The sequence below is a fragment of the Populus nigra genome, chromosome 5 (assembly GCF_951802175.1).
Source record: "Populus nigra chromosome 5, ddPopNigr1.1, whole genome shotgun sequence".
NCBI lineage: Eukaryota > Viridiplantae > Streptophyta > Magnoliopsida > Malpighiales > Salicaceae > Populus > Populus nigra.
Window position 1 is genome coordinate 22555505 of NC_084856.1, and position 26106 is coordinate 22581610.

The 26106-nt window shown below is 34.8% G+C and overlaps 4 protein-coding genes and 1 pseudogene across 5 annotated transcripts; 3 read left to right on the forward strand and 2 right to left on the reverse strand.

Moving 5' to 3' along the window:
- The first annotated feature begins 687 nt into the window (after positions 1–687).
- On the forward strand, positions 688–4587 carry LOC133693462 (pre-mRNA-splicing factor 38-like; annotated as a pseudogene).
- Positions 4588–5132: 545 nt separating this feature from the next.
- LOC133693356 (uncharacterized) lies at positions 5133–6201 on the reverse strand. Its single transcript, XM_062114558.1, has one exon. The coding sequence runs from the start codon at positions 5952–5954 to the stop codon at positions 5223–5225; it is 732 nt and encodes a 243-aa protein (XP_061970542.1). The 5' UTR covers positions 5955–6201; the 3' UTR covers positions 5133–5222.
- Positions 6202–12426: 6225 nt separating this feature from the next.
- On the forward strand, positions 12427–18767 carry LOC133693989 (eukaryotic translation initiation factor 3 subunit A-like). The gene is made up of 14 exons (XM_062115387.1): positions 12427–12556; positions 12974–13041; positions 13469–13950; positions 14434–14649; positions 14741–15109; positions 15203–15232; positions 15519–15746; positions 15850–16011; positions 16316–16537; positions 16635–16844; positions 16923–17129; positions 17343–17423; positions 17577–17778; positions 18065–18767. Exons 2-14 carry the CDS (start codon positions 12996–12998, stop codon positions 18526–18528), a joined length of 2919 nt encoding a protein of 972 aa, XP_061971371.1. The 5' UTR covers positions 12427–12556; positions 12974–12995; the 3' UTR covers positions 18529–18767.
- Positions 18768–20701: 1934 nt separating this feature from the next.
- Positions 20702–21663, forward strand: LOC133695161 (wall-associated receptor kinase-like 20). The gene has a single exon (XM_062117011.1). The coding sequence runs from the start codon at positions 20746–20748 to the stop codon at positions 21355–21357; it is 612 nt and encodes a 203-aa protein (XP_061972995.1). The 5' UTR covers positions 20702–20745; the 3' UTR covers positions 21358–21663.
- A 502-nt stretch (positions 21664–22165) lies between these two features.
- LOC133695160 (probable protein phosphatase 2C 5) lies at positions 22166–25881 on the reverse strand. 2 transcript variants are annotated; one of them, XM_062117008.1, is made up of 9 exons: positions 25726–25881; positions 25540–25609; positions 24533–24733; positions 24031–24202; positions 23697–23914; positions 23477–23584; positions 23258–23383; positions 22936–23168; positions 22166–22666 (listed from the first exon to the last, which is right to left on the reverse strand). In XM_062117008.1, the coding sequence occupies exons 2-9, from the start codon at positions 25573–25575 to the stop codon at positions 22447–22449; spliced, it is 1314 nt and encodes a 437-aa protein (XP_061972992.1). In that variant the 5' UTR covers positions 25576–25609; positions 25726–25881; the 3' UTR covers positions 22166–22446. The 2 variants fall into 2 exon arrangements, with proteins under 2 accessions (XP_061972992.1, XP_061972993.1); XM_062117009.1 differs by lacking the exon at positions 25726–25881 and having other exon boundaries at positions 24533–24786; positions 25540–25615.
- Positions 25882–26106: the final 225 nt, after the last annotated feature.

Consider the following 26106-nt stretch of genomic DNA (forward strand, 5'->3'; position numbering starts at 1 on the left):
CAAGAAAATAAAAGGAAAATGTTGCTGTAGTTGTGAAATGAAATAGAAGACGGCGTAAACTCAGCACATAAAGATCAAACCCATAGACATGTTTCTGGAAGGAAAAATTGACCACCTCTGATATGCCCTGCAAGTTTAATCGGTTTAAATCCAAGTATTTTCCATGTTATACTTGCATGTGATGTTCTTAACCAAAATGATGAAAATATCGTCGAAAAAAATTAAAAATAAAAAAACAGTAAAATATCGGAAACTTAATCTAAACTGAAAAGAAATATTGAAAGGTTATAAAACCTGGCCTATAAGGGTATCATTTTTTTTAAAGTAAAGCCCGGTTTTATTTGTAGATCAGGATATGGATTTATATATTAGGTTATCTAGATTTGATGTCAAGTTTCATTTAATTTTTAATTTAAATATTAACAAGATTTTAGGTCAATTAGATACTTGATTTAGTCCGGGTTCAATAATATATTGAGCTAATATCAATTTTTGTTTTTTAAAAAATATAACTACAAGAGGTTGATTTTGTTTATTCAAGTTTGGATCTGACTCTTTATGGGCCAAATTTTTTATGGGCCCTATTCATTTAGTCCTCTCTGGCCTCATTCAAAACGCACCGTCTCAATCTTCTTCTTTCACCTCTCCCCTTCTTCTATTAGGGTTTCTCTCTCTATCACTGGAAAAAATAATGAAATCCAAATAGCGAATCGAACAGGTCCAGCAGCGAAGAACATAGAAGGGACTAACCCACAGAACCTAGTGGAGAAGATCCTACTGTCCAAAATCTATCAACACACATACTGGAAAGAACAATGTTTCGGATTAACAGCTGAGACATTACACGATGGAGCTCGATCACTTAGGCGGTACTTATGGAGGAAATCGAAAACCGACGCCGTTTATGTGCTTGGTTACGAAGGTGCTGCAAATTCAGCCCGAGAAAGATATCGTTGTTGAATTTATAAAGAATGAAGATTATAAGTAACTAAAATTTATTAATTTTCTTTTTTATATCATTACTCTCTAACTTACTTTTAATTACGTTGGAGTTTATTTCTATATTGATTCTACTTGTCATTATCAGTCTCTATTTAGTGTTAATTGCCTTTTTATTTGGATTAATTACTAGTTTACTGCTCTTTGGGGATAATTACTCAATTTGGGGTAGTTAATAGTAAATATAACTAGGGTTTTAACACATTTTGCTGTGGGGTTGATTTTTTTGGGGGGAGATTGGATCTAATGCCTGGTTGCTGATTTCTGATTGCTCTGGATTTATTGAAAGTGTGTGATTTTTATTGTTTTTTCTTAACAAATTTTGCTTATTGTTATTGAATAAAAAAATTTTTGGGGACAATCACTCAATTTGGGGTAGTTGATGATAAGAATAACTTTTTTTTTTTTTTGGGGGGGGGGGGGGGAGCTGGATGCTGATTGCTCTGAATTTTTTGAAAGCGTGATTATTATTGATTAAATTTGTTTTTGGAGGAGGGAGGGGTTTGTTTGGTTGATGAGGAAGTTGAATAAGAAACAAAAGGCGGTTTTGTTAGTTTATGCAGAAAATGAATTGGTGTTGAAAAAAGAAAGAAAGAAAGAAGGGTTAAGTTGAATTTCTGTTTTTTTTAGCTTGTATGGTTTTTGTTTTGTTTTTTGCTACGGAAAAGGTATGTAATATAAATTAATGGAGATAAGGTAATAGAGGAAAATAATAGAGTTTATTTTTTTATTTTACTAAATTCAATACCTGTTTGTTTTTTTGAGATAGTGGTGATGAGAAACTTTGTGTTCTTAGAATTTGTACATGGTTTTGGTGTTCTTTAATTTTTTTTTCATGTGCTTTTTGGCCCTTATGTGTTTTTTGTATTTTACAGTTACGAATTTTTCTTCCGCAAATTTAAATGGACTTTTCATTGTCTTGGTGCAGATACATGCGGGTGCTTGGTGCTTTTTATCTGCGACTTACTGGGACTGATATTGATGTGTATCGTTATTTAGAGCCTTTGTATAATGACTACCGAAAGTTGAGGCAAAAACTATCTGATGGAAGTAAGTTCTTTAACCCCTTTCTATTGATTTTCTTTTGATCGCTTTCTCATTGCAACTTTTTGATGTATTTTGTGTGTTGTAGCTACTGTTTAGATGAATTTACTAACTTATTTCCGAACTCTATTTATCAGAATTTGCATTAACACACATGGATGAAGTTATAGATGAGCTTTTGACATAAGACTATTCTTGTGATATTGTTCTGCCACGTATTAAGAAAAGGTAATTTTTCTATAACCCACCTTAGGAATTTATATCAAGTAATTGGACAGGGCAGACAACAGTTAAGACCTTTTATGTTCTATTGCCATAGGAATAGTAGCTTCTGATCTGTTAAGTCATTTTGCTTTTCTTTGTGTAATTTTGGTTTTTATTTCTTTGAATTCTATATTTTCACTTCAATAACAGTTCTATGAAGATTTTTGGGTGACCCTTAGCTGTAATTGTTAGATGGACTCTTGAAACACTTGGTGCACTTGAAACTACAAAGCGTGTTGGAAGATGATTTTGAAAAGGAGGAAGAGCGAGAGGAGAATGAGCAACTTGATGGATTAGACAATGGTGCTGATGAAAGGGTATCCTTCCTTCTCAATTCTCAATCTGAGTGATTTTTCAAATATTGTTTTCCTTTCCTTTCCATTTTCAAAAAATTTCATTGCATACTGGTCTTATCAATTTATGAATTTTTTACAGGATTATTGCCATGAAAGAAGCCCTGCAAGGGAAAGGGATAGGGATAGAAGACTTGACAGCCGCAGATACAGGTAAGTGGCTTGCTCATTTTGACTCCTGATTTCTCATAAAATGTTGTGAGTGTATGCTGGAAGAACATTCATCTTCCAGTAACTCGTGATTTCATATTTTTTACCAGAGAATTTTTTTTATTCAACTTATTTTGGCCTCTTTATGAGTTGCTAAGATGCTAGGAGAAATGTGCATATGAATGCAATTAAACATTGTTATGGAAATAAAGATGGTAGCAATGAAGATCTGGTGGCACATAACAGGAACCACAGTGTTTATATATTTCATTGTTGAACTCCATTGAGCTTTGGAACTTAATATTGGGGTTCCTTTTCACATTTTTGGTTCCCCCCTCAGAGTAGATGTTGAGGTTTCAAACCAGTGTATATAATGGTTGAAAGGTTTTGGAGTTTTAAAACTGTCTTAACACATGAATGGATATGATGCTGAATTAGGAGTTTCACGTTTTGAGAATCTACTATGAAGCCATGTTGGAAGCTGTTATCTTAACAATCAAACCTGTTCAATCATATGTACAGTAGTTAAGTGCTACATTTATATCACCATGGCATTTAAAGCCATTGCTGGTTTAAAACAGCTTCCTATAGCAAAATCATATGATCCTGCCAGGTTTCTCTGCACTGGCAGTGTGCAGTGAGAAGTATGATGGATCAGACAATCTTACTGTAACTGTACCTCCATGTTCATCGATATTAATTTTAATTTGACTCTCAGCTAGTTTTCTGTTCTTGATTGAAAATCCTGTTTGTTTGTTTTGTGTTTTTTTTCCCCATTAAAAACTCAAAACTTTTGAATCACTGAGCATTTGAATAGGTCAGGGGTTTTATGTTTCCAGCTATAAAATTGACTACTATTTTATAGGAAACTGGTTTTGTTTATAAAAATTGTCATGTGAATGCATGCTTGCAAATGAGAACTTGTGAATTTCAATGGCTTATGTTATCATCACAGCTGTTGGAGCATTGGTGGCGTGTGAATTTCAATGGCTACTGTACTTTCCCTTTAATTTTTTTCTAGCTGTTGAGAATTGCATTTCAGGTGCCACTTTGATGTGTAAAAAGTCCGCACATGCGGGGTTCCTTGGAAACAGGGTTAGCTTATGTGTCATTCCTGCTTTCCTTATTTATGCAGGGATCGTGACCATGATAGGGAGCGTGGACATGGAAGAGAGAGAGACAGGGACCGGGACAGGGATCGCTATCGCTTGAAAGATGAAAGAGATTATGGTTGTGAGAGGGAGCGAGAAAGAGAAAGGGAAGGCAAGGAGCGTGAAAGGCGGGATAGGGACCGTGGCAGACAGAGGAGGAGTCTATCTCGGAGCCAAAGTAGGAGTCGGGATCGCAAAAGACATGCCCATAGCAGGAGTCCTAAAAGGCGCGGAGATGGAGCAGAAGAACCAAAGAAGAAGAGGGAGAAGAAGGAAAACAAAAGATGATGGTACAGACCACCCTGATCCAGAGATTGCAGAAGCTAATAAGCTCCGAGCAGCCCTTGGGTTGAAACCACCTTAGTCATCTGTACTCCTACTAGCATATGTAAACTCTGGTAACTGTAGCCCGAAATTCGCTCTCTTATATTTGCTCATGTCTTATAAAGCCATACTTCCATGTATAATGTACAGATTCAGAAGGGTTGTTAAATCAGACTTTGTTAGAGCAAGGCACAGCTTTTTGCTGATCAGCTGATGGTGAAGGCATTGGATTTCCCTTAGCAAACAAATGCTGTTTTGTTCATTGATTATTGAAGTCCACTTTCTGGAGTTGGTTCACGTTACCTCTTCTTTGAATTAGCTGATCCTCTCAAATTAGAGCTTGTTTAAACGCGGTGCATCTCTTGGAAAGCATGAAATTCATGCTTTCTGTGAGGTGCGCCGCAGACAAACTCATTCAGTTTTTAACTAGAATCTATGGATATGATTTGGGAAATAAACCAATTTTATATCACAAACTTGCTCAGTATGGATTCCAAACATTGAAGGAGTCGAATTACATGTCCATAGCAGCATTATACTAGAAAGTACAAATGAATTGTAATGTATGTTATCTTATTGTGTTTTTGTTAGCGTGTGAAAGAATTAATAATTGTTTTTTAAAATATTTTATGTTTGAAAATATATTAAAATATTTTTTAAAAAAATTATTATTGATATTAATATATTAAAATGATGTAAAAACATTAAAAAAAATAAAGATTTAAAATAAAGAAAGAAATAATAATTACTTTCTTTCAAATAAAAACTTATAAAATACAAAAACAAGCGGGATGTGTATCGATACACTGCAGAACACAGTTTTGACGTGCGTCCATAACAATTAATATCATTCTGGTAATTTAATCACAGAACATCTGAATTTGAATCCAGGAAGTCAATTAAAACCTAAGGAAAGAACAGGTTGCTTTTCCAATATTTACAACAGAAGCACCTCAGGCAACAAAATGCCGTCTTCATCATAGTGAAGGGAGCCAGAAAAATTGAGGGGCTTGCACTTCTCTCCCATTAAAATCCTCTTCTTGCATAGCTCCTCGCCACATTCTTCTCGTCTTTCTTCCCTGACTTGCTCTGATGTTCCTCCAATCTGCCTCATCGCAGTCTTTGCAAAGGATCCAGCCATCTTCAACTTCTGAAGACGGGTACTCGGTACCCTTGATGAATTCCTTAGCAAGTTGCTGCTGCTGTCCTTTCTTTCGGTCAGGGTATCAGACATGCCAACACCACCAAGGAGGTTATGGTTCCATCCATTTCCGGTGTTGAGTTTACCTCTGAAGAAGCCCAGGCTCGTATACCGGCTGAAAAAGCTCAAGAAAGGAAATGACACTTTCAGATAATTATCTGCTGCCGTGCTCGGTGTATTTTCTCTCTTTTCCACCTTTGGCTCCTCCTCCTCCTCCTCCTCCTCAATCTCCAAAAGTTTCTTCAATGCATAGTACTCAGGTGATGCAGGCCTTAGCGCAACCCCAAAAGGGAGATAACCATCGCCATTTTTGTGGACCTTAGAGCAAGCCTTGGGTGGTTTCTTCTTACCAAAGACACTAGAGAAGAAAACGCCAACCTTCTTTGAAAGAAGGCTTGCAGGCTTAATAACCCTTTCCTTCTTGGCCTTGGTGTGATCAGTAGTGCAGCCATTGCTTCTTCTCTGCATTGTCTTGGCCAACAACTTAGGAATTCTGATTCTGATCTCTGGTTGAGGTATGGTGATGCTAAAGACATTATGGTTGAGAGTTTGGTGGGTAATTGTTGGTAATATTATGGTTTTTTTCAGTCATTTTGCTTCTTTGCAAGGCATTACTTGCCATTGTGGCCTTCCTGAGAAATGAATTGGACTTCAAAAGATGATTTTGAATAGTGGGTATTGGACAGGGGAAAACGTGGCTTGAGAAGTTCCTTCTTTCACGAAATTCTTTTTCACCACCTTTTCCATCACGCTACGAGAGCTGATTTGTTATGTAGTATGTGTCTACTTTCCGAAATAACAGAGATAGAGAAAATAAATATAAAAAAGGAAAATAAAAAAAATAAAATTGTGTTTAATAATAATGTATAAGAAAAATTTATTATTTTTATATTATATTTGATTATAATGGATAAGAGGAATAAAATAAAAAAATTATTTTATCAAACTTATATATTTTAAAAATAATTAGTGTTTGTTTTACTTTAGTTTTTAGCTTTTACTGAGTGTTTAAATTAATAATATTATAATAATTATTGTTGTAAAACCATGATTGATTTGGTGGATTGATTGAGAAATGATTGACTTGATTGTTTGACGGGGTAAAAAATTTAAGTCATACTGAGATAAAACATGGATAAAAAACCATTGATTTTTTGAAAAAAATAATCAAAACAAGGTTGCTTTGGTTATTTTTTAAAAAACATTTGGGTTAGTTGGATTAACCCTTCCAATCCGTGACCTGAACCTTATCCCGAGTTAACTCTAAAGTCAAATTTTAAAATTATGATAATAATTATTTTTATAGATAAAAAAATTATTTAATTAGTCAAATATCTTTTGGCTTACTAAATGATTGTATTTTAAATTTTGTTTTATAAAAGTTAAAATAACATATTATGTATAAAGAATTACTTTTTATTTATTTTATAAGCAAAAACCCATTTCTTAGTATTTTTAACTAAGTAAATATTTTTTAAAATCTATTTTCTTAAAACTATAATTAAAATTATTTTATAAAAAACTATAACCATAAAAAATTACTATAATACCAAGCATTAGCGCGTGTATGATATTGTTTTGTGACGGAGCTTCAAGCTTTCCATTTCCAGACAATTTTTGAAGTCATACAAGAGTAAAAGCAGCTCCAACCGCAAAGACAAAAGGAGCCAAGTCCTTAAAAAGTCAAAAAAAGTGAGTTTGTGGAAACATGATTAGGGCTGGTGAAAATTTAATTACCGCTAACCCACTACTTCTATGCATATCTACAAGTCAATAAGCACATCACTATATATATCAAGTCACATAAATGTTTTAGGTCCCAAAAGTTAATTAAATCCTTGCTTATAATTCATGTGTTGACTTGGTTGATTCAGGATTTAGCCTAACTTGAGTTCATTAAAATTTTAAAAAAATAAAATGATTTAATTAGTTAATAAATTTAGGTTGAGCTGGGTATACCTCGGTTAAAACCCTATTATTATCTTATTGATTTTTTTATTTGATTTTTTTTTAAAATAATATGGTTATGATTTTTTTTTACCTAGATTGATTTTTTAATTAGATTTTAAAACTATGGTTTGAAGAGTTAAAAATAAAGTGAGGTATATGTATAAAAAAGAGAGTAAAAAATATATCTATCAATCCATATTTATAAAGGGAGGAAAACTTAACAGTTGACTCAGCAACTTCCAAGAACAAATTATCAATTGCATGTGTTGAGAAATTAGTGGTTTGAAATTAGATTAGGGTTTAAATTCCCGCCAAAATAGTATGCCTTAATTTAATATGCATATTTCTCACTTAGGCCATTGTTTATGGTCTTAACTTCATTTTCTGAATAATTAGAGCAATACCTTTGGATGATGAATATTCATTAATTAATTAATCAAGATATTATTTAAACTTTAAATTTCAATTGGGTACTAAGATTAGATTATTAATTTATAGAATTTTGAACGGCGATATAATGATCAAGGTGTTTCATTCCCTTATTTGACTTTTCTAGGTTTCAGATCATAGGATAATATTCAAAAATATTAATTTATTTATTTGAATACAATGATGAGGGGGGGGTGTTTTTAAAATTATTTAAAGAAAATATTTGATTTTGTTGGATTTGCAAGTCAGTCCGGGAATATTATTTATTGCTAAAAAACTTGAATATACACGAGAATCATGTAATTAAAAAGAGAGAGAGAGAGAGAGATAGATTTTTCTATTATTATTATTATTATTATTAACTGAATCTAGTCCGGATTAAAACGTGAACCATAAAAAAGAAATGAGAAATTATTATTTCTCCTGGGGGAGAGCTATTCTTATCAACCCTAATAAATCAATTCAACAATTCACCCTGATTTTTTTTTAATTGTGCTATTTTTACAGAATTTATTTTTTTTGAAATCTCAACCATTAATATCAATTAATGCAATTTTTTCAAAGAGTGATGAAGGATACCAGTGAATCGGGTGAAGGCTAGCTTTTGCCTCCTCTTTACAGTAATTGTTTTGGACTAGATTGAGTTTTAATTTAATATAATTATATAACCTATTTCGTGTTCTAACTCTTGATCAAAATAGAAAAATGGTGTGTTTATTTTAAGCAAATGTTTCTTATATAAGCTAAAATCACACTCAAAATATGAGTTTAAATATATATATATATATATATATATATATATATAATTCATAGTAATGGAATATAATTTTTTATATAAATTGTTAGGTGAATGTAGTTTATCACGGTTTTACCAAAACCAATAAAATTATTATTTGTCATTAAATTTGTCTATGTTATCAATGGAACTTTGAACGCAAACCCTTTCTTGTTTTTTATTATTTAACATTACTATAATTTATCACTCTCTTCGATCACGGGTTGGTGGGACCTGCATATAAAATCGGGTCCAACCCTAATTATTTTTCTTGTAATTGTGTAATGGCTATCTTTAGATGCAATTAAACCATTACTATTGTTTTTTTAATCTATATTTCTAATTTTATTTTGCTTGCTTGTAACACAATACTCTGCGAGTTAAAAAATTAAAATTAAAATAAATTATTTTTATGGTTTAAATATCAACACTCAATTGCATATTTTTCATTAACATTCTTTCTCATAACTTGATATCCAACTAAAATATTAAAAAAATAAAATTTGAAACTGGAATGTCAACTATTAAAACAACATGGACCAATCAATAGCTAAGCTCAAATCCGGGAAGAAAATTGAAGTTTTTTGTGCTAATATTTATTTTTTTATTAATTTTGATTCTTTTATTAATTTTCTTCAACTATAAATAAAGTTTTATTTTATAAAATTAATATTTAATGCATCATCGGGTTATTCGTCAACAACACTTTGTATAAAATAGACAACGTAAGTTGAAAGAGATATCAATATACAAAGCCACGATAAGATAACTCTGGAGGATGAAATTGCAATTAAAAAAGTTTTGTGATCAAATAAGAAAAAATAGATATGAATTGTGTTCTTCTAGTATATTTGAAAATATTTGACCCGAACCCACGAGCCCATGGCACTTTTATTTGGACAATTCACTTAACGGGCCGACTATAGAAAATGTTGGTTTCTTGCAGCAAAGACACTGAAACCCTTGTCGCTTTCTACTTGAAAATGTCTTGGATGATGATTCGATTATTTTTTAAGGTATTTTTATTTAAAAATATATTAAAATAATATTTTATTTTATGTTTTAAAAATTATTTTAAATATTAAAATATAAAAATAATTTAAAAACATAAAAAAAAATTTTGAAAAAAAAATTGTAGAAAAGTGGTCTGTACTTTCCACCCTTCTCTTACCATCTCTTGCAGTCTCTGCAGTCTGCACTGTTTTTTTAGAGAAAAGTGCAAGAACAAAATAAATTTAAGAATGTTAAGTGATTTTAATTATATCAATTTACATGTGCAAACTTGTAGTCAGGGTTGATTATTTTTGATTTGATTTTTATTAGAAAAAAATAATTAAATTAATTTTTTTAAAAAAAATACCGAAACCGAACCGAAACTAGTTCAAATTGACCGGTTTTGGTTCAATTTTTTGGACAAAAACCGGTTCAAATCAGTTTGGCTCAGTTTTTCTGGTTTGAGTTCGGTTCGATTTTTTCAGTTTCGGACTTATAAAACCGAATTGATCGGTTTTTTTTCATGGTTCAGTTTTTTCAGTTTTTTTTCTAGTTTTTTTGGTTTAATCGGTTTTTTGATTTTTTTACTCACCCCTAAACCTAATGACTTGATTTTTAAGTAATTAGCAATATCATATATAAAAAAGATAGTTAACTTCCTCCAACATGTTAATCACCTCATTTTTATTAACAACAAAAATTGTGCAATGCTTTATTTGATGTTGTCCAACAATCTTGTCAATATTAATACCAACCTTCATTCTAACATAATGATTTTAGTCATTTTAATAACATGATATATTTTTTAGATAATAATATTGTAAAGTAAGTGTTACAATTTGATACATTGCAAAAATTATCATACAATATGTTATATAATTTTTTTTTATCATTTATAAAACAAATTTTTTTTTTATGTCTTTTCTCTTATGTGTCTTTGATTGTGCGTGTATATATACATGTATTAGTATTGTAATTCACATTACGTGATGATTAATTTTTCAAGTTAATTTCTAATATTAATAAATAAGAGATGTATGGTTATAAATATGTTTTTGGGCACCGTGAGTTTTTAATTAAGAAACAAAAAAATATATTATTTACACTTAATAAAATAAATATAAAATATGTAAAACGATAAATATAAAAAGAATTGTTAATGTTAATTAAATACTAAATCACGAAGCTATTTTTTATATTGAAAGCAGAAGATACATACATATATAAATACTTAACCATGTTTATGAATTTTATTTTATTTTATATTTAATTTTTTTATCTTGGAGGTTATTTATTGATACAAGGAATAAATAATCTTATTTTTATAATTAAACAATGCAAATAAAATTTACTTATATAATTTATAAAAAGAGAAAAACTAAAGATAAATTACAATAATATCTACAAAGCATCGATTATTTAAAAAATAATTAAAAAATAACTATTATTCAAAAGAAGATGAACTGAAAAAATTAAAAAACAAAAGAGAGGGCAGTGATTGAATTTCAAATAAAAAATTAATGTAAAGTAAAGATAAATAAATAAGATTAGGGGTATTGATTAACATTAAAAAAATATATTCAGGCATTGTTAGGTCAAGCAAGCTAAACGTGACTGAATGTTTTTTTCTTGAAGGAGCGGATGACTCTGCTCTAGTGTTTTTGTAAATAGATCACCTGTCATCAGCCATAACATTTAACTTGTTATTTTTATAGTATTTTTAAATCACCGCTAATGACTGGAAAATTATACTCTTAAGTTTCTAGACTAAAAGACTCATTTTTACAACTTGTTTTTATCTTAAAAAAACCTAAAAAAACAAAATTGAAACCTTAACAAACACGTTTCCAACCCCTAGTTCCTCTAAAAAAAGATAAAAAAAAACCCAACAAAACTTTAAGGATCCAGTCAACCTTTCATGGCATGATTTGTTAAAGAATAATATAAATCATATTTTAGGACCTTACCTAGCAGTTTAAGCTACTGGGTTGAGATGGTTCTTTAACATGGTATCAGAGTCTTGATGACCAAGCGGTCACGAGTTCGAATCTCACAATCCCCATTTATTTGATAAAAATTAAGCACAAGGTAAAATGAGTCTGTGCAAGTTTCAAGCTCAAAGGGCTTTCACTTGAGAGGGTATGTTAGAGAATAATATAAATCATATTCTGGAACCTCACCTAACAGCTTAAGCTATTAGATTGAGATGGTTTTTTGACATGATTATATGGCAGCATTATCTTCATTGAATTCCTCTAAAAAATACAAATCCATTGATATTAAAATAAGCATTTTTGATGGCCTAAATACTGACATTCAATCACTTTTCTTTCCTTAATATTTTTGGCGACGCTCGTCTTATGATATACAGGGACCAAAACATAAAACAATAAAGTTTGGAACTAAAATGTTGATTGCCAAAACAACAAGAGGACCAAACAATAGCTAAACTCAAATTTCATGGAGCAAATTTAAGTTTTTCTAGCCAATATTCTAGCGGTGTATTTTTTTTTTTTGTCTTGTTAACTCTGATTCCTTTTTTTTTTAATTTAATTTTCTTAACAATAAATAAAATGCTGTTTTGCAAAATAAAATTTAATTTATTATCGGAATATTCATTAACACTTCGTGCACATGAAAGAATGCAATTTGAAAGAAATATCAATATATAAAACCACGATAATATAAGTGAAAGGAATGATGAACAGTGTTCTTCTAGTATATTTGATAATGCTTGGCCCAAACCCATAAACCCAAAATATTCTTATCTGGACAATTCACTTATGGGCCGACTATAAGAAGTGTCGGTTTCCTAATAAAACGGACACTCAAAACCCTTGGCTCTTGCAGGAGAAAACCAAGAGCGGCCACCCTTCTCTCACTATCTCTTCACTCAATTTCAATCTCTACGCTGTTTTTTTGCGTAAGTTTAGCGGGTTCCTTTTTATTTTTTGTTTGTTTTGTTTTCTCTTAAAGAAATCCTTTCTCCTGGCTTTGTTTGCTTGAAGTTTTAATCTTTCAATCGGATTTGATGCGTTGGGTTTTCTAGAGGTTGTTTTATGTGTTTTTGGAAGTGGGTTTTTTAGATTCTGGCTTATAGTAAAAGAATTGTGTGGATCTTTGATAAATCAGTGTAGACTGAGTGATTTTTTGCATGATATGTGTTTTTTAGGATTTGGAAGTTGAATATTTCGTGGGATTTATGTGAGATTGATTAGAATTTTTGATATTTCTGACTTTTTTTTTTGTTTTTGGTTTACTATTTTGTGTTTTTGTTTTTGTTTCTTGTCCTTTTATTTTCGGTGACCCAAAGTTTGATACTTTACGTTTAATTGAGCAGGTTGAGAGATTTTGATTGCAACATGTCGACTTTTGCCAAGCCAGAGAATGCCTTGAAGCGAGCTGAAGGTGAGTGATGAGTTTTGTTTTTGTTTGTTAATTATTAATGCCCTCTCCAATGCATCACTTTAATCTGTTTAAAACGGTGCTTAAACCTGAGAGTTTAATGTATCATGTGTTTGAGTTCCAAAATTATGGTGATATCAAATTCACTCGATGCTAGCATGCTTCACATTAACGAAAAATCTTAGCTGGTTGTGATTTAAAATTGGCCTCAGAAGTGACGTGAACGACAAAATGTGGTTTTAGAAGAACCACTTTATTTCACTGGACTTTGCTCCAGATGTGACTTGTAGTATGGTTATGGTGGAAGTAGGGAAATACTCCTAGGCCTTTAGTTTTTGAATTTGTTGTCATATGTTTGTCTCTGAGATTTTAATGTACATGTGATACTAACTTCCCAATTTCCTTGACTTTTAATGATGTATGCTTGCAGAGTTGATAAATGTTGGGCAGAAGCAAGATGCATTGCAAGCTCTTCATGATCTAATCACCTCAAAGAGATACCGAGCTTGGCAAAAACCACTTGAAAGGATTATGTTTAAGTATGTAGAGCTTTGTGTTGACTTGCGGAGGGGCAGGTTTGCTAAGGATGGTCTGATTCAGTACCGTATTGTTTGCCAACAAGTGAACGTCACTTCCTTGGAGGAGGTGATCAAGCATTTCATGCATCTTTCCACTGAGAAAGCTGAACAAGCTCGTAGTCAGGCACAAGCCCTTGAAGAAGCTCTTGATGTGGATGATCTGGAAGCAGATAAAAGGCCAGAAGATCTGATGCTTAGTTATGTCAGTGGTGAGAAGGGAAAGGAGAGGTCTGATCGTGAGCTTGTTACTCCTTGGTTCAAGTTTCTGTGGGAGACCTATAGAACAGTACTTGAAATATTACGAAACAACTCAAAGTTAGAGGCCCTATATGCGGTAATTTCTACTTTAAACATAAAACTTCCTGGTTCAATGCCTGGTCTTTTCATATCGCCAGCATCCATCTCTGTAAAATTTCAATACGATGCATATATGGAACATCTGATGACTTGAAAGCTTACTTTTTAGTTGACTGGCTGAGTTATTACACAATAAGATGATTACAATCTGAATATTGATGCTGACCAACTTTTGCTCATTGGACTTTTGAGTTTTTTCCCCTTAGTTTTCTACCCTATTGATGATCAAAAGCATATGGATTTTTCTGCTTATGTTGATTCCTTTTTCCTCCATGCCCTCTGCTCATATCATGTCTACTATAGTTTGTCCATCATAACTAAGTGCCCATGCTTCTACTGTCTTTCATCATTAGATGGTGCGTGATGGGGTTGATTGGTTGTGTCCATTCTGATGGCCATTTGTATGCAAGAACTATTAATCCAAAGAATTATCTTATTGAACATAAGTTGTCACATGCAGATGACAGCCCACCGAGCTTTCCAATTCTGTAAACAATACAAACGGACAACTGAATTTAGGCGGTTGTGTGAGATCATCAGGAACCATTTAGCAAACCTCAACAAATATAGAGACCAAAGGGATCGACCTGATCTCACAGCCCCTGAGAGCTTGCAGCTGTATCTTGATACACGATTTGAGCAGCTAAAAGTAGCTACTGAGCTTGAGCTCTGGCAGGTATGCATATTTAGTTATGTACCTGTAGTGCATCTTTTAGGATGTATACCTGTATTCATTTGCCATTCACTTCCCTAACTTTCATGCTCAGGAAGCTTTTCGGTCCGTTGAAGATATCCATGGATTGATGTGCATGGTTAAAAAAACTCCCAAGGCATCCTTGATGGTGGTTTATTATGCCAAGCTAACAGAGATATTCTGGATTTCATCAAGTCATCTTTACCATGCTTATGCATGGTTAAAGCTTTTTACACTTCAGAAAAGTTTCAATAAAAACTTAAGCCAGAAAGACTTGCAGATGATAGCATCATCTGTTGTTTTGGCTGCTCTAGCGGTGGCTCCTTACGATCACACACAGGGCGCATCTCATTTGGAGCTTGAAAATGAGAAAGAGCGGAATATGCGGATGGCTAATCTTATAGGTTTCAATCTAGACCTGAAACCTGAGAGTAGAGAAGTGGTAATGCAATGTATTCACTTGCATTTACTTTCATGATCTATCATTTATTAATTTTTCTAATGTTTCTAATTTCTATAGTGCATTTTTTTGCAGCTTTCAAGGTCATCCCTTCTTTCAGAACTGGTAAGTTTGAATTGGTAGTTTCTTGCTATTTATTTTTAGTCATCCCTTCATTCTAAAAAACAGAGAGACTGCAGTGCATGCTTTTAAGAATTGTCTTTTTTATCATTTAATGATGGAAATATAATGCTAAAAGTTTCCTTATTTTCCAAGAGTAATCTATCTCGAATTCCTGTGCCGCAATTCTACAGTACTGGAAATCATTATAAATGGATTTTGAAACAGTATCCATATTTTGTCTTGTTCTTGTGAAAATATTTGAATTGCCTGGTTTGAATATTGTTTTCAGGTATCCAAAGGTGTAATGAGCTGTGCAACTCAGGAAGTGAAAGATCTTTACCATCTTTTGGAGCACGAATTTCTACCATTAGATCTTACAGCAAAGGTTCAGCCTTTGTTATCCAAAATTTCCAAACTAGGGGGAAAACTTACCTCAGCTTCTTCCGTGCCTGAAGTGCACCTCTCCCAATATATCCCTGCCCTCGAGAAGCTTGCTACCCTGAGGTTGCTTCAACAGGTAGGCAATTTTTTCTGCTTTACCTTTTTCTCTTGGAGTTTATTTCAGTTTAATTTATTTAATCCTTTTCTCTGGTCACTTGTGCTTGTCCATGATTTTTCAGGTGTCTCAGGTGTATCAGACCATGAAAATTGAGAGTTTGTCTCAGATGATCCCATTTTTTGATTTCTCTGCTGTTGAGAAGATTTCGGTTGATGCTGTGAAACATAATTTCATAGCTATGAAACTGGACCATATGAAGCATGTTGTGCTATTTGACACTCAGGTATGCTTCATTCTCTATGCAGTGTTTCTAATCGTGTATCATTTACTGTCTCTCTCTCTCTCTCATTCTCCCATCTGCATGTCCCTTTGTTGAGTTCCATTTCTGAACTATTGATATTACTTCCCAACTTGAGTTGCACTGCATCGCATCCTGTCTGGAAATAGTATATTGTGCTTGCACCTTGGCTTTTTGCTTGCATTGATTCATTCTAAATGGCCTGTCTTGTCAGCTATCCTCGGTTCTTGTGGTACTGGTGAGACATCAAAACAGAGTTTGACTGCATTCATTGGGTTGACTTTTACAGGATCTTGAATCTGATGGGCTGCGAGATCACTTGACTGTTTTTGCTGAATCCTTAAATAAAGCAAGGGCTATGATTTATCCTCCAACAAGGAAATCATCAAAACTGGGTGAAATTTTACCGGGACTAGGGGAGATTGTTGATAAGGAACACAAGAGACTTCTAGCTCGGAAATCCATCATTGAAAAGAGAAAGGAGGAACAAGAACGTCAACTTTTGGAAATGGTAGTGCCATTTAAACTGCTGCCGCCTCAGTAGATAACTTGCGTATTCATCATTCACCAATGTCTTCAATTTTCTTACATGAATCTTTTGCTTTCAGGAACGAGAGGAGGAGTCAAGGAGGCTGAAGCAGCAGAAGATTACAGAAGAGGCAGAGCAGAAGAGGCTTGCAGCTGAGTATGAGCAAAGGAACAAACAAAGGATCCTCCGGGAAATTGAGGAGCGTGAACTTGAAGAAGCACAAGCTTTACTTGAGGAACATGAGAAGCGCAGTAAAAGGAAAGGAGGAAAGAAGCCGATCTTAGAAGGAGTGAGTTTATACCTTTTGAAATTTACTTTCCAGTATTTTGGGGGCTGTGCCCAATATGACAATTTTATCTCCATGCAGGAGAAAGTGACGAAGCAAATTTTAATGGAAAGGGCTTTGAGTGAGCAGCTCAGAGAGAGGCAGGAAATGGAGAAGAAATTACAGAAATTGGTTAAAACCATGGATTATTTGGAAAGAGCAAAAAGAGAAGAGGCAGCCTCACTGATTGAAGCTGCTTTTCAACAACGATTGGTGGAAGAGAAAGCACTTCATGAACACGAGCAGCAGGTATCTGCTTAAGTTTTGGTCATGTGTCCATGAAAGGCTGTTTTCCTTCTAGGTCTTTCTATATAAAAATTGAATTCTCTGCCCTTGTCTTTCACATCTTAAATTGCAACTTGCGTAAAAAAATGGTTGTTATTGTGGTGTTATTTTCATTCAATATAGTTTGCTGGGCAATTTGTTAGGTTGCTACCTTTCTAATTGGTATCTGCATTGCAGCAAGAAATTGAATTGAGCAGACAGCGCCATGATGGGGACCTCAGGGAGAAGAATAGGCTGTCTCGGATGTTGGAGAACAAGGTCAGTATCTAATATCTCTGTGATACCATGTGTCATGGGAAGCTTCTTTATCTGAGGAAATATGAGGATAACTCCTCCACCCTGGATATTCTGTGCTATGATTCTTGGTTTGTTTTCGACGTTTAAAGGAATTCAATTTTTGTTCTCTTGCAGATCATTTTTGAGGAAAGAGTGAAGAGCCGCCGAGAGTCAGAGTTCAACCAAAGGAGAGCTGAGAGGGAAGAAAGGATCAACCAGATTGTTCAAGCTCGGAAACAAGAGAGAGAAGCTTTGAGGAAGAAAATATTCTTTGTGAGGTCTGAAGAGGAGAGACTGAAAAGGCTGCGTGAAGAGGAAGAGGCTCGCAAGCATGAAGGTAGATACCTGATATGCTTGATGGACAAATTTTCTCCACTATATACCTGATCCATATTTTATGTTCAATGAGTTTCCATTTCATCATTTCTCTACTCTTTCCCCCTTAGTGTTGCTGCTTGCCTTCCTCGTTCAACTATGTATTTACACCGTCTCCTATATGCCAATATATATAAGTCTATGATTAAGACCAGCTCATGCTCTCTGTGTTGGTGTTTTATGCCAATATATATAAGTCTATGATTAAGACTAGCTCATGCTCTCTGTGTTGGTGTTTTAAAACGCAGAGGCTGAGAGACGCAGGAAAGAAGAAGCTGAACACAAGGCAAAGTTGGATAAGATAGCTGAGAAGCAGAGACAGAGAGAACGCGAACTAGAAGAAAAGGAACGCATAAGGAGGGAAGCTCTCTTGGCTGATGGGCCTTCTAGGTCTTCTGAGCTTCCTGCTGGTCCAGAGCCTGGAGCGGCTGCTGCACCAGCCGCTGGAAAGTATGTGCCCAGATTCCGGCGAGGGGGAACTGAAGGCTCGGCGCAGGCTCCTCCAGAAACTGATAGGTGGGGAGGTGGAAGTGGTAGGCCAGCCCCTCCAGATTCTGATAAGTGGAGCAGTGGCAGTGCCAGGCAGCCCCCTTCAGATACAGACCGGTGGGGCAGTGGTGGCAGCAGGCCTGATGATCGCAACCCCCCCAGTGATAGGTGGGGTGGAGGCTCAAAGTCAACTTGGTCATCATCTAGGCCACGTGGTCGCTGATAATCCCAGTGTCTTCATGAACATTTTAATGCGGCCATTTTTGTCTGGTGCTTATTTTTGCTGCATTTGGATCTGGGAAACCCTCAAGGAATAATTAGTAGTGAATTATTGTTTCTAATTTAGTAGGCTCGCAGAACCATTCAAGAGTGGTATCCTAGTCTTTCTTTTTTCTACCATGGTAATGGTGGCAAATGTTTATTGTGTTCACGCAATGTCAAACTTTGGAAGAGGTTTTTTTATTCTTTTTCATTTCGATTCCTTTTATGTCTTGCTCAGTTGAGATTACGAGTTATCCCCAATGTCAGGGATTAAAGTGCCTGTGTCAGTGTCTTTTTTCACTGTCGATTCATCCATCTGTTCTAGCAAATCAGTATCATTTAAACGAAATTGTAGCTTGGGAGTAGCATGGTTGTTTTCCTCTTTCCCCCCCTTGCCCTGTACCCATTGGAATCGAAGACGACATTTGCATTTCAGCTGGTGCAATTCATCCACACCGAAACATGGCCCATTCCCCAGAAAGTGACTGGCCGTCTCAAGACACCTATACGCAATTCAACTCCTATTCAATCAAGCCCAGAGCATGTGATATACTCGTGGTGTTTTCACTGTAGAAGAAGATATGGTTTATTGTTACAGTGAAATTATGTATTTACCCTGATTGGGAAAAAATTAGGCTGATTTTTTTTTTGTCTTTTTCACTGATCCATTCTCATTAAAATTTTTTTTGGGAATTTATGTGTTTTTTTTTTAAGAATAAAAATACTCTTTTACTTCAAAAACTAACAAAATTTAAAATTATTAACTAAGAGTTTTCTTATAAGTTTATTAACGGTAAACATATTTTTTTATTCTTAAGATCAAAAAATTATTGAGTTGCTAAATAAGAATTTTTTTGGTTTTTTTGTTGTTCTTGTAAAGTATAACTACAAATTTAACCTTGAATTAGACAAAAAAAAAAAAAAAACTTTGGATTTGGGGTTTTTTTGTACTTTTACATGAATATTTTATGTAATTAACAAAGTCATGAGAAGTGTTTTGGCATTTTAATGTTTGCTTTTAAATATTTAAATTAGAAAATTATTGGTGTATCTTGATAAAAACATGTTAGCAAATATATAGTATACGTGCCATTTAAACGGCGAGTAGGATACAATTCAGAAACCAAATCAAGCATTCCACCATCTCTCTAATCATAGCTCGACCGCACTCTAGGTTTTGTTAGATTAATGACATGATGATGCTATTTTAAGATGCCACACTAACTATTTCAGCTTGTCCTTGCCTCTTTTGATCACCCCGAAGAGTTTTTATCATTTAATATAAAACCACTTCAGGAAATGGCCTCCGAAAACTCAAAAGAAGGCAAGTGGGATTTAGTTATTTTATTATACAGTCTCTTTGACGCATGTCCACCAAAGAATTCATTTGATAATCCCCACAAATCTAGAATGTAATCAGATGAGATTATGGAACCAAGACCAGACTTCTGTATAGCTTGGTGTGCACACATTTGCACGATTTTGAGTAACATATTCAAAGTTTCAGTTCATCATTTGTTATCCTCGATTATTATGTGTTGGTTATGAGATTTATGGTGTGATGCAGACTTCATGGCCCCTGTTACTGCATTTTAATGCCCGGTTATTTATACTTTGCACTGAGGTTTTTGCATTTCTTGACAAGTGAACACATGTCCTTGTAGTCATTAAGTGTAGCTGTTTCATCGAAGCAACAAGTTTGCTTTCTTTTTGCTAAACCTTTCAATTTTGGATGCTGTGAGTCGCCTGTTGATTAATCCCCATTTCCTGGTAAGTTAGGCCAATCTGATGGTTGAATGATCTGACTTATCAGGTGGGTTATATGCTGTCTCAGATTCTTTAGGTTGGTGTTGTTACTTCAGCTAATCAGCTTCAAAGTTCATGGAGGTGATATAAACTTGATGACTATTTAATTGTCTTTATTTAGGAAGGTAGCAGAGAATCTGCCGTGTGCAGGTCCCAGATTGCATCATACTCACCAAGGGACACCGCACTTGTATCAGAATTCATTATTGTTTTTGTTTCCAATATCTTGTGAGCATATTTTATTTAGCAGTAGTTAATTGGCTTTATGGCTTAAAAGAGTTACATGCGGGTGTGAATGTCTATATAAGGCAAATAGCTGTTAGGCTCCTTGCTTCATCTAGTATTTTCTCCTGTTCTGAACACTAGAGTGAAGATGATGTTCGTGATAATCGTTTTGCTCACTTTACTATCCCATGTGCCAGCCCTTAATGTTTGCCCTAAATGTGGCAACATGGAAGTCCCTTACCCACTTAGCACAAGTGATAATTGTGGAAACCCTAGGTACAGAATCTATTGCAACAGTGGTGCTCTAGAGTTCTTGTCAGCTCAAGGGTTTTACTACAGAATCCTTAGCATCAACCCTAGTGTTCGTAAGCTTGTCATTAGCCCTCCCCTAATAGTGAAGAACACATGTTGTTCCACTGATCTTTCCCTTGGAGGATTAAGTCTCAACGAAAACTCGTCGTTCAACATATCCACTCATAACACTGTTATGTTATTCAACTGTTCTGATAACATCCTACTGTCACCGTTGAACTGTTCATCGACCAGCTTCTGTAGGCAGTATGAGGAGGTTGGAGAGGGAAGTGGATGCAAAGGTACTCTTTGTTGCCACTTTTTGAAAGATACAGCAATGACCTCACATAGGATTAGGGTCAGGGCTGGAGGGTGCACTGCTTATACTTCTGTTGTGGACATCAAACCTGATGATCCCATTGATAGATGGAACTACGGAATTGAGCTGCAATGGCTGCCTCCACTCTAGGAGGCAGCACTTGACTGCTTGTGGTGCAAGCCTTTGAACCATATTGCTGCTTGTCATGCCTAATTCACATCTCATGTCCTTGTTCATTTTCTTTTCTTTCTATTGCTCGTATGTGTGTGCTTGTTCCATCTAGATTTTCGCTATTTAAAATTAAATAAATTCAAGTTCTTTTTTCTTGATATTTTTACTTCATATATGGAGCTGGTGGATCCTACTTATCTTTCATGTATTCAATGGATACCAAGCTTTCATTATCAAGTGTGATTATGGGGCAACTTCCTTAATAATAATTCACTTTTGAATGCATGTAATCGATTATTATGATTGACAAGTTAAAAGCAACAATAATGAGCCAACAACTGTCCTTTTAATAATCTCCTTTTGTCCATATAAAGCAAAGCACACCGGGAGAACTCAACTCTACTTTTGTTGCTCTTTGCACTTTGGACTATAGAGAAAGGCAGAAAGGAGGGAAGATGGTGCAAAAGCTTTAAATATATTTATACCACGTATGAATATATTTGGCTTGTGGCTTCTTTAGTTTTTGGGCATTGGATGAAGCATCAAGTGGCATGCAGTAAAAGGTTAAAAAACTTGCGAGTATCACCCCCCCGGCCTGGAGTTTATCCGGTTTGACCTAGTGAACTTCACGAGTCAATCCAAAACAAACTAGCAAAAAATGGTTAACATCCCTAGAAACCAAACAGCATGACACAAACATAGAAACTCTTAATTGTAAACATCACATGAAGCCATTCTTGTATGTAGTTTGCTATTCCATTACACTGTATCCGAAGCAAACACAATAGAACATTTAACTATGCAGCCTTCATTTTTACTTACAAATTCAAACTGTTAGCAATCAAACTATCACAAACATATCTATCAGACAGCATTTCTGTCTTCTGTCAGTTAGTACAGAAGCCGGGCAAAAACCACAATCAATACAAACAATTGAAAGACAAAAACACCTACTTCCTGTATTTCTACCTCATTTCTTACAAATCTTTTACAATCAGTACCGGAAAATAAAGCCAAGCATGCAAAAAATATGTCAAATATTTACTCTGTTACCGGATAGGTAGGTTGCTATGCAATCACTGTGGGTCTACCTGGCCTTTTGCCTTCCATAGCATCTTTCTTTTTCCGACAGTTACTGCAGAGGAAGGGGCCATCACATGGCTTTGACCCATGTGAGAAGAAAGAGCCCGAGTTGACTGATAAACCGTCAGCTGGGGTTTGATCCACTTGGCAGACAGCACATCTGTGCATCCCAGAGTTGGTGTTCACGGGGAAATCCTTACCTAATCTGCATTTTCATTGAAAAAAATGAAGAGATCACAAATTAAAAACTACATTCCCAGAGGACAGAACTTCAAAACTACCTATTCCCTTTTTCACTTAATAGTTGCATTATATAAGTGAAGGAATAAACAGATCAATTGTCATCATCCGCTGAATAATGGGATAGGTAATCAAAGACTGTAGGGAGGTGAGTTCTCCTCTGGTCTTATACTCTGTGGTTTTACATAAACTATCTGTGAAAAATAATAAAAACGAATCTTACAATCAACATACCTTTCTGCAAGAACAGCTGAACCCTCTTCAAACAGTTCCTCCACCACACCAACAGCAGAAAGCTTATTTGTTGATTTGCTCACAGAGCTCAGAACTTTCTTTCCAAAAAGAAGCGAACTGAACATATTGTGCTTCTTCCTGGGTATTGGAGGTAAGAAAAGAATGTCAGATGGGATGATATCAACAACAAGGCAAGTCGTATCATCCTTCAGGCCCCTTGATCTCAATGCCTCCTGAAGAGCAAAAACAAACAAGTATTAGCAATAAAGCAACATAAGCATCATGGAAAACACACAAGAAGCTAGAGTATGCTAGATGTCACCTTAACAACCAACTTTGCAGCAAGCTCTGCAGGTAAACCCCTACAAGACTTGGCAGCCATATCAGAAGATAAAGCATCCCAGATACCATCAGAAGCGATGATGAGTCTTCCACCAAAATTTGAAAGCTAAATAACCAGAAAAGGAATTTTCTAAGCTTCAAAATTAATTAAAAAAAAAACGGTTGAAAACCCATCATTGACATTAAAAAATGAGCTCACTTTCACTTGCTTGACATGGGGTATTGGAACAATGAACTCTCCAACATCCGTGTCGCCAATTGACCTAGAAAGACATAATCCACCTGGCCAACAACGCAGAGGACCGACCTACAAACCATTGGGAGATTGTACATATAAGATAAAAATAAGAGGGGAGGAGGGGGAGAATAAAATACATATCTGAACATGTCATAAGTGACAAATAAAAAGTGCACCATACCTCGTTGCCCCCAAAAACATTTAGCCTTCCTACTTCACCCCCACTTGCAGTTACACGCTCCCTCTCTTCTACATTTTCTTCTAGCCTGTGATCAACTGTCAAGAGAGAAACCACACCCCCCTGGCTGTCCAATATGCATCGTGAATCCCCCACAGAAGCAACAGTCACAGTCCACCCATCAATTATGACAAATGTCACAGTTGTCCCGGAAGTCTCCCCTGCAATTTACATTAAACTGAAAGATTAGAACCTGTACACAGACACACACAGAGAAAAGAAGTGTAGGATGCAACAAAAGGAATAAAACTACAATAGAAGGGGTACATAGACATACCTCCCTGCTGGAATTCTATGTCAGTTTTCACAAAACCAGCAACAAGTGCTCGAGGAAGCGCTTGAAGCCACTCTTCCCTACTGATGTCTTGAGGAATTGCACTCAAGACATTGTCCAATAACCGCTCCTTTGCAAAGATAGCAGCTGATATCCCATTATGTCCATCAAAGATCTGCCAACAAAACGAACACTGAGTATTTCTGTGGAAATCAATAAAACCAAATTTAAGAATTTTGGTGGGTTCTAAAGTTACTCCTAATTCACATAAGGTCCACTTTATCATGGATAAAGGTTGGGAAAATAAAAGGAAATAAATTAAAGATTCAAATAAAGTCCAAATATTTGGGACTGAAGGAGAAAAGGAGGGTGATTATTTTTTTCATGTTAAAACCACAAATTATTTGATCCTTTCCTTTTCTTCTGCTTGACTATCTCAGCAACCATGCCGAACCATCTCTTGAATGAGGAAGTAAATAACGTGTATAAAAGAAAAGGGGAGTACCGCAAACACGGAAAATGATGTCGACAGATCCCCAGGAACCCTCTGGCAGTCGGGTTTTATGAGAAAGTAATCCTCTCCTTTCTTTGCTAAAGCAGCTTGTCCATACTTCACGTAAGGTTTCTCAATCTTCTCGTTCCTAAGCTCACGTCCAATCAATGTCGCAAGTGGAACGAGAGGAGGTCTCATCCTTGATACTTCGTCCTGGCTCATGACAGTTTACGTGTCAACATTTCCATAACCCCAGTGCCAAAACCCTATTCAATCTTTCATGAAGCAAATTAAAGATGCGTATCTGACTGAATCATAAAACCTTTACATGACAATGTAGTTCAACAAACACTAAAATCACTTAAAGAATCTTTTTTTTTCCTGGAATATCTTCACCCGTGAAAACGAAAAAGAAAACTTTTTGAGTAAAATGCCATCTATTTCATATAATTTCACACGAGTATCTGAACAAAATTTAAAATTCTATAAATCAATTCAGTACAAAACAATGCATCTGCAAGTAAACTAAAGCTAGAAATAGTTAATGCAACTATGAAAGTCTCAGTCTTTACACTAGTAAAAAAAATTTATGCTAAAACCTTATTTCTTCAACCCCACTCAAACAAGACTTTAGTACATAACTCATCAACCACCCCAATTCTCCACGATTTTATCTAATTTTCACTCAAATGAGAACAAATCAAATGACTAAACCCAAAAAGTGCAAATCCCAACAAATGGGTCTTCATTATTTTCCATCAAAACAAACCCACTACACTCCTTCAACAAAACTTCACCAAAGTATTCATCACCCACCAAAATTACTCAAATCTCAAGAAATGGGTCTTCCTTATTTTCCATCAAGAACCAAACTTGAGTACCCAAAAACAAAAAGAACCACAAAGGGTCACTGAATTAAGCCAAAAAACACAACTTTAAGCACTTAAACACAAAATGTATATTAAAAAGTGAAAGCCAAGAGCATTAAAAAACAAATCCAGAAAAGAAACGGCACTCACGGTTGAAACATGAAGAGGTGTCAACAGATCCAGCATTGGCAAGATTTGATCTATTAATTACCTTTCATTTCTGCAACAAAAACCCAAGATTTTTTCGTTAAAAACTAGGACAGAGTTTCAGTTTTTATTCTTGAACAAACCAAGAAAAAGACAGGTTTTTTTAGAGAGAGGAAAAAAAAAACTTACAAGTTTGAGTGATTTGATTGGAAGAGAAATCTAGAGAGACATAAAATATAGATAGAGAGAGAGACGCGGGGTTTTTCTGTGTGCGCTGGTGAGTGTTCAAGAGGTGAGTCTTTTTCGGGCAAAGATGGTACCTGAGATTGCGGTTGTAACGTGTTTTAAAATTTCTTTTTATTTTATGTTGCTGTATTGTTTTGAAATATACTAATATTAAAAATAAATTTAAAATTTAAAATATAATATTATTTTAATATCATATTTTAAATAATTATAAAATATCTTCTTTTTTAAAAAAATCAAATTTCACCCTATTTGCATTCATCATCTAATTTCGACTTCAACCCAGCTGGACCAGGTTGGGTTGAGGAAATTTTCCATTCAATG